Below are 8,903 nucleotides of genomic sequence, written 5' to 3' on the forward strand. Positions count from 1 at the left end.
GGCTGAATCATTCAGGAATGAAGCAAGTGACTGTCTTTATGAACTGACGGAACTTTAATCCCTGCATGTTATGTTGCTGTATTTGTGGCGGATTTTATACCTTTTTTTGAGGAAGTGCTCTGTTTGGGCAGGAAAGCTTTAGTGCCACTGATTCCGATGTCAACCAGGAAGCCGTGATCTTCCACACTCTCCACACAACCACTCAGTGTCTAAAATGTTAAGACAGTCTTATCTTAGTTCACAAGTGACAATTACTCATAAAAGATTCAACAACAACTGGGTGATACATACTACCAATTGTATAAAATTTTGGGTTACGCTCCGTAAAAAAAAAAAAAATTATTAATATTTTTATTTAGCAAGGACACATCAAATTGATCAAAATTGACAGTAAAAATATTTGTTACAAAATATTTATATTTCAAATAAATGCTGTTCTTTCTATTTATTAAAGAATGCTGGAAAAAGCATCACAAATTCAACAAAAATATTAAGCAGCACACCTTTTCAGCATTGATAATAGTAAGAAATGTTTCTTGAGCATCAAATCAGAATATGTGACCCTGGACCACACCAGTCATAAGTGTCAATTTTTCAAAATTGAGATTTGTACTAGGGTTGGGCCGATAGACGATGCCATCGTAAATCGCCGATGGCTGACAGACATCACGATGTTAAGCTGACATCGTGATTCCTTCCCCACCACCCCCTCTCCCGCAATCCACCGCATTCCATTTCCGTGTTCAGAAAGGAAATTAAGTGTACTACGGAAACCCTAAAGGGAATAAATAGCCTACGAGATAGGAGGATAAAAAAAATATTTCAATACTTTTTCTCGCAATTATATCGTTGGGTAAGTATAGGAGACTGTATATAAATTGCGGACATCAGGGAGCCGCTATTGAAACCGCTTTCTATTGCGCGCTCTCATTTTACTTTCACTTTTGAGATTCACGATCCCAAGGACTCTATACTATGAAGTGGCAGTACTTACCACGCATTTGACAAGATTAGATGTTTGTCATTGGTGCTCAGGATCTGCAAATCATTCGCCATCGTCCTATAAGACATTTCTCCTTACTCGGTGTATGTAGTAAGTGAACTTTCATGTATTGTAATGCAACAGGCTACCGCTAGCAAGCGGCTAACCTTTTAGTGGCTCCGTAGGACGCGTTATTTGTTTCACGATTCGAGCACACCCCTAAACCCGCCCCCCGATGTCATCGTCCATCACGATGTTTCACTGTAGACATCGTCCGATGCCAATTTGGTAGACATCGCCCAACCCTAATTTGTACATCATATGAAAGCTGAATAATTATGCTTTCCATTGATGTATGGTTTGTTATGATAGGACAATATGGCCGAGATACAACTATTTGAAAATCTGGAATCTGAGGATGCAAAAAAATCAAAATATTGAGAAAATCACCTTTAAAGTTGTCCAAATGAAGTTCTTAGCAATGCATATTACTAATCAAAAATTAAGTTTGAATATATTTATGGTAGGAAATTTACAAAATATCTTCATGGAACATGATCTTTACTTAATATCCTAATGATTTTTGACATAAAAGAAAAATTGATAATTTTGACCCATACAATGTATTTTTGGCTATTGCTACAAATATACCCCAGCGACTTAAGACTGGTTTTGTGGTCCAGGGTCACATATTAGAATGATTTCTGAAGGATCATGTGACACTGAAGACTGGAGTAATGATGCTGAAAATTCAGCTTTGCAACACAGAAATAAATTACATTTTAAAATATATTCAAATAGAAAACATGAGCGTAACAGACTTCATAAAAAAATTAAAAAAAACCTTTAAAAAAAAATCTTACAGGCCCCAAACTTTTGACCAGTACTGCATCTAAAAAAAAATGTACTTGTTATTTTCCAGCCATTAGATTATTCTAAACAGTACTGAATTATTTCATTTTAATATCGGTATCAAAAGAACACTGAACGTATCATAAATATTCAATATATCACCCAGGTCATTTTGATACAACTATAACTATTGTCTACTTGAATATAATAATAAAAATGTGTGTATATATATATATATATATAAATTGTATATAATACATAAAAGTTTGCAAACTCACCATTCCAGGTTTCAAAGAACCTGAACTCAACACCTTGTTAACCCCTTTAGGGTTGATTGACACTTTAAGACTAGTATGGCCCTCCTTAATGGAGTCGAGAGACGACACAACGCATCTGATCAGCATTCCAGGAGTAAGCAGTTGTGGGAGAGGGACAACTTCCTGTGAAGAGTAGACAAACACAAACAAAATGCATCCTTTAATGACAACATTCACATACAGCTTTACATTTTCATTCCTTATGCAGCTGTGGTACCTTTAAACTGTCTTCAGAGTCCAGGTTGTCCTTAAGAATACTGGTATAGGAGTCACAAATGTTGAAGATTGGCAGGTAACCAACAAGACCGCTGGAAAAACCAACTACTGCCTCAAAGTCCGACACTTCCTTCACACAACCCAGCATCAGAGTGCCAATCTTCAGATTCTAGACAGAGAAACCAGAGTGCCAGAGAAATCAAATACAAGGTCAGTGGCATGACTCAATTCTTGTGTGTTTGTTTCAAAAATAAATAATAAATAAATAAATATATACATATACAGTGGTGGACAAAATTATTAGAACACTAGTAAAATAAAAATGGTTTTAAGCCTGTCATTTCTAGGGGTGGGCGATATGACCAAAATCTTATATCACGATATGACTAATTTTATATCACTATAACGATATAGTTATTTTTTTCTTTTAAAAAGGTTTTTATGATATTAAAATCTTTGATTCCATAGAATTGTCTCAAATATTGATTTTGGATCATTTTTAACAAAAAAAAAAAGTTACGGACTGCAGCTTTAAATAAGGATAAGTAAGTAATTGCAAGAAATAGGACAAAAAACTACAATAAATAAGAAATGCTACATACATTGTGTAAATTAATTAGTCTTCACTGTGTTCATTCTATCTATCTATCTATCTATCTAAATACTATACTGGACAGCTTCCCCTTTAAGACCGAAGTCCGGATCCAATATACTGTTACATATGCGTTTTCTTTTTCAGCTGTTTACTCTCTCTTAAGACCTAAATCACTGTGTTTATGAGGATACTTGCAAAGACGGGGATTCGGACGCATATAAGTGTGTTTATGTAATCGTTCAAAGCCAATAAAACAGCAAAAAAATGCGCGCTCCCCTCACACAGAAACAGAGACGGCGCACGCATATAGCTCTGTTGTTTGTGTTTCAATGGCTTAAAATCGGTTGTTTTAAAACTGCAGTGCTTAAAAACGCATGTCCATGCTACAGATGTAGTCCCTCGTTTAGAAACGAGCTCCTACTAATACTAGTGTTACTAGTGTTATTGTTTCCATCCACCTATTTTTATGCGCATTTTGGGATATTGCATAAAAAAACACTGGATGGAAACGCCAAGATGCGCAAAAATTCTAAAAATGTACATTAAAAAAACTTATGCGCTCAACTATGTAGGATAAATTTCTTATCCGGTAAACATACGCATAAACTATGATGGAACCCCTTTTACCGAATAAATTCCTTAATGCACATCAAAAAAAGACACGTGACTTTGCAATGGGATAAAACTGGACCAACCAATGGACCGATCTCATTGCACAGCATCTGAAATGCTAGTTTTGTCATTCAAATATGCTTGAGCAAAGTCTCGTCAAAGTGCTTTGTTATAATTAACTCCAAGAACTGCGTTCCCAAACAGCAGATTCCGAAAATAAGATAACATGACCACAGTTTGTCTGCATGCTCTGAAGCTCGTAATTTATTGTATACAAAAAAATTTTATATACAGTGCCGCCCTTCTACAGCAGCAAATACAATTGTTCTTCATGATATTTAGCAAAAGTTAATCAGGAAGTGACGATTTTGTTCTCTTCAACTCACTGGATGGAAACGGTGCTTTATTCGCAAATGTTTTATGCGATATTCCAATTTTGCACATAAGTTTAATTTGTAACTTTGGATGGAAACATAGCTACTGTGTGTGTGTGTGTGTGTATATATATATATCTATATATAACGTTATATATATATGTGTGTATACAGACACAGTAGCTATGTTTCCATCCAAAGAGTGTATTTTAACTCAATATTGCAAATTACAAATATCTCATATGGATATACATACCCGTAAATGAAGAATTTCCACAGTGGTGGAAGTATTAAGTTTTAAATCCCCTCTTTCCACTTTTTGTTGTTTAGTTTTTTGCTTTTCATCCTGTCGCGCGACCTTTCTCTTCTTTGTAACCACTGTGTCACGTGTCTGAAAAACATTACATACATGCACACATTACTCTCATAGCAGATGTGAAGGCAGCACATTGATCTTAATTAAAAGCACTGTTGTAGTCACTACCATCATTATCATCATCTTACTTCAAAAAGATTGTCCACGTCTCGTGCCTTAACATTTTTGGACTCGGTGTTCTTCTTCTCTGTCCCACCACGAGGAAAATCTTCCTCCATAGACGCCATTCTTCACAATGTACCTAAATATAAAGGCTCTAATGAATTCCAATAAAGAAACAAACGCATAAAACATAGAGCCTTTTAGACAAGAATCCTTGCCTTGTCTAACATCTGCTCACAAGTTTAATTCCATCTCTTTTTCTTCTGTTTTTAGGATGTTGTGTGATGAAACTAGGGGTGCGGGAAGCTGGATGTCCTTGTTTTGACCTCATCACTTCAGTTTAACTATGTAAAGAATAAAAAAATATCACTTGTACCAAACAAACATTGTGTAGAAAACTTGCTTTATTTACAATTTTAGGCACTAGTATTAAAATTTGTACAGAAATGGAGAAGAGTGTTCATATGCAACACATTTCAAAGATTAATAACCAGTTTCTGAATTGGAAAAGTTCCTTTACAAAGACAAAAGGAGACCAGCCACATCATTGTGAGACACAGAGGGCCTTGAAAACAAGCATGGCAGTGATGCTATCGATGAGAAAAAGAAATGAGCTTCTCATGAGCATGAGGTGTAAAATCTGATCTAGGATCAGCATCTGAACGATGCAAGAGGTATTGGTGGCTGCTCCCAGGTAGCTCATGTATGCTCAGTGTTTGATGGTTCATTATGATGTCTTTCACTTCGCTTGAACCTATTTCACATGTTAGGATGAGCAGTAATCTTTAAATAATATGCACCGTTCATGAAAAACAAACACAGCTACGCAAAGTCATTGTCCTCAGGAATACCCAGTCACTTCACTGGGAGTTGTACGCGCCTGCGGCCAGTAGCAGGTTGCGTCTGGTGAAGTGGAGGTGGGTGACAGGTGTGGATTTGCTGTGATACATCCCAAGCAGCAGCTCCTGGGAGTTATCCGGCAGGTGAATGTGGCCCGTCGCTGCGGTGAAGTCATCGGTCTCCATGTCATCGAAAGCCTTCATGGAGTCCCATAGCCGAACGGTGTTATCCATAGAGCCTGGAGCAAAACACAGAATTTCAAGTTGAACTGAATGACTTTTATTAAACCTGTAAAGACTGACATGTGAAACAATAGTGCAAAAATCTATTTTTCTTAAATTAAACAGTTTATTGAACCTTCAGACAAAAAAAGGGGAAAAAAACCTGCTGTATTGTGTATTTTTGTAAATATTTGATACAAAGGCTTTTATTCTTAAAGGTCCCATATTGTCAAAACTGAAATTTCCTGGCTTTTTTCTTGATAACTGAGGTCTAGGGGCTATTTAACTACCATATAAGTTTAAAAATAGTCAGTCCACAGTAAAATGCACACAGCCTGCATAAAGTAGCTGTGATTTTTCACGAACCGTTGTGACTAACGTAAAAAGTTGACGTCAGAACTACACAGTCACCGCCTTCAGTCACCACCCCGAGCACCACCCACAGTCCCACTCTCCTTTTGCCAAACACCAGACAACATCGCGGAAACATGTCGAAAAAGTTAAAGGGGTCATATGATGCGATTTCAAGTTTTCCTTTCAAGCATCATGTGACCCCTTTAACTTTAACCACGAAACCAGATCGGCCAAGCTGTAACGTTACACTCTCACTCAAAGGATGGACGATCTGACAGGATTGTTACTATGAGGTGGATCACATCTAACGTGTATAGTAAAGACAAACTCACCGTGTCTATCTAGTCATGATGAAGATGTATATACATTTCAATTTCAGCAGGCAACTATTTTTACAGCTACATTATTGTTCCAGCCACAATTAATCACAACAATGTATATACAATTACAAATTATTATATATAAATCGTCAGTTTGTTGTTTTACACACATGCACACAGACATAATTTCATACACGACATAGTAGTGACTCTGAGATGCAAGAAACATATGGCAAGAAATCTGTAGATGCGCTCATAACAACAAAAGACAATACTTTATTGAACCTTTTCTGATAAGAAGTGTGCGCTGCAAACGCGAGCATTTTTTACGATTGTTTCCAAATATATGTTCTTAAGGACATCAAGACATCAAGATATGCAATTTGCATATTTTGAAAGATGAAATTCTGATATCCTGTAAATCAATAGCTATGTTTCCATCCACCAATTTTTAAGCGTATTTTGGAATATCGCATAAAAAAAACACCGCTGGATGGAAACGCCATGATGCGCATAAATTCAAAAAATGTGCATAAAAACTTAAGCGCACGATTGAGTAGGATAAACTTTTTATCCGATAAGAAAAAATGTGCATAAACTACGATGGAAACACATTTACCGAATAAATTCCACCATGCACATTGAAAGTCATGTGACTTTGCACTATGAGTGGGGATAACTTGACTAACCAGAAGACCGATCTTATAATGCAATACAATACAATAAATGTTTCTTAAAAGCCTGATGTATCATTTTTCATACATTTTAACATGATTTATTTTTAAAGAATGATGTATGGATTATCAAGTAAAGTAAACCCAAGCAAAAAGACTCATACCACAACATAAAATGGGACATATTTAGAATTATACTAAAATGCCTCTGACTTACTAAATAAAAAACAAACAAACTATCAATCAGACGACAGAAGGCATTCAGCAGATTGTGTGCTGACCTGATGCGAGGATTTCTCCATCTCTGCTGAACTTGAGGGCATAAATTGTGTCTGTGTGACCCTTCAGCTCTCCGATCATCAGTCCATGTCCAATATCCCATAGTAAAACTCTCCCGTCTGTGGATCCAGATGCCAGGAACTTTCCATTGGGTGAGAATGCCAGAGAATGGATGGGGCCCTGAAAAACAAACATTATAATTTTTTACTATTACTCATATGACTCTGTATATGGAAAAAATAAGGTTATAAAAAGGCCATTGGGTAATAAATTACAAATGAGATGGACATAAAAAAAAAAAAGTTTAGCAGGTTTGTTAGTGAAGGCTTTGAATGGCATGACAAGGATCAGTGTTTTGAACAGCAGCTGAAATAAAATATATCAATTAGATTAAAAACTTAATTAGAAAATTTGTAATATTCCCTTGGCAACTAATTGAAATACAATATGTTTAAGCTGACGTACTAAAATGACTAAAACAGAAATAAAAATAAATTATTAAAACAAAAAAAAAATCATAATATTAATAAATACAATAATAGTAAGGCTACATAAATAACACTGAGAGGGAGAAAATGAATAAAGAAAGAACGTCACGGAGACAGTCAGTACGTTTACATGGGCAACAATAGTCCGATTTTAATACGATTAAGGCAATACTCTGATTAAGAATCTACCATGTAAACAGAGATTTTTGATTACCTTGATCCGTCATAATCGAAGTAAACTCTAATCGAATTAAGACGTGGAGTATTCCTATTTTAGTCGCATTATGGAAGTGCAGTAAAAACATGTACACCTTAATCACATTATTACCCTCGTGTAGGACTTTTTACCGCATTTTGCGACAGGATACACACGGCAGTGGTCAACCATTTGATGGCAAACAAAAGAATGGCTTCAACAACGCCGTCGTCTGTTTGCATGTATAGCATGACAAATAATTAATTGCACTTGAAGCTTTCAGTAAATTAAAAATGAAACACCCAAAACTGTATATGGCATCATAATGAAGACGAACTATATGTTTATACGTGAAATTCTGGAGGGGACGTCGCTTGGTGACGTAATGACGTGTGCCATTAATCGAACTATGTACTATAACATGTAAAACGGGAACATGAAAGGAATATTCTAAAAGCAACTCATGTAAACACCTTAATCGTAATATTGTCTTATTCAGAATAAGGTAAATAATTAGATGATGTCCATACTGATGTCCACGTAAACGTAGTCAGTGATGCAACGCTAATTCAAATACAAATTAAACGAATGGGACTTCCTTTCAAGTGCTCATTTCATTCAGTCTCCTTTGGAAGCTTTCAATACCTTGTGACCTGTGAAAAAGCGGACACAGTTTCCATTCAGGACATCCCAGAGGCGTATAGTGCGGTCGGTCGAGCCTGTGACCACATAGTTAGAGTTGGGGTGGAATCGCGTGCAGGTGACGTCAGCTAGATGCCCAGCAAATATCCGCAAGGGCTGGTAATGATCTGTCGCCCAGAGGCTGGGAATCAAAGAAAGATATCCTATTTGATTAAGGTCTTGAAAACATTTGCAATATCTTGTCATTCAAAGATGGGTCTCTTCATAACCAGATTTGGAAACAAGCTATATGATAATCATATAATGCCACGCTATTTGAGTGGGGTGGGGGAATTTTACTTAAAGAAAATAGGAATATATATATATATATATATATATATATAATTCTTTATATATATAGCGCTTTTCTGGGTACTCATTTAATACACACACATATATATATATATATATATATATATATATA

At 36.0% G+C, this 8,903-nt stretch overlaps 1 protein-coding gene and 1 pseudogene across 1 annotated transcript in view; both read right to left on the reverse strand.

Annotated features, from left to right (window-relative positions):
* pdcd11 (programmed cell death 11) overlaps nt 1-4,565 on the reverse strand; it is a 25,510-nt gene extending 20,945 nt beyond the window's left edge. The window contains exons 1-5 of the mRNA XM_016539812.1: nt 4,453-4,565; nt 4,205-4,339; nt 2,369-2,536; nt 2,113-2,274; nt 101-209 (exon numbers count right to left, since the gene is read on the reverse strand). Of these exons, the coding sequence (XP_016395298.1) occupies nt 101-209; nt 2,113-2,274; nt 2,369-2,536; nt 4,205-4,339; nt 4,453-4,551 (673 nt within the window). The 5' untranslated portion in view covers nt 4,552-4,565. The remainder of the gene's footprint in view (nt 1-100; nt 210-2,112; nt 2,275-2,368; nt 2,537-4,204; nt 4,340-4,452) is intronic.
* Nucleotides 4,566-4,822: 257 nt separating this feature from the next.
* Nucleotides 4,823-8,903, reverse strand: part of LOC107729367 (transcription initiation factor TFIID subunit 5-like) — an 11,058-nt pseudogene continuing 6,977 nt past the window's right edge.

The sequence above is a fragment of the Sinocyclocheilus rhinocerous genome, unplaced genomic scaffold (genome assembly GCF_001515625.1).
Source record: "Sinocyclocheilus rhinocerous isolate Xijiao unplaced genomic scaffold, SAMN03320098_v1.1 scaffold1148, whole genome shotgun sequence".
NCBI classification, from domain to species: Eukaryota; Metazoa; Chordata; class Actinopteri; order Cypriniformes; family Cyprinidae; genus Sinocyclocheilus; species Sinocyclocheilus rhinocerous.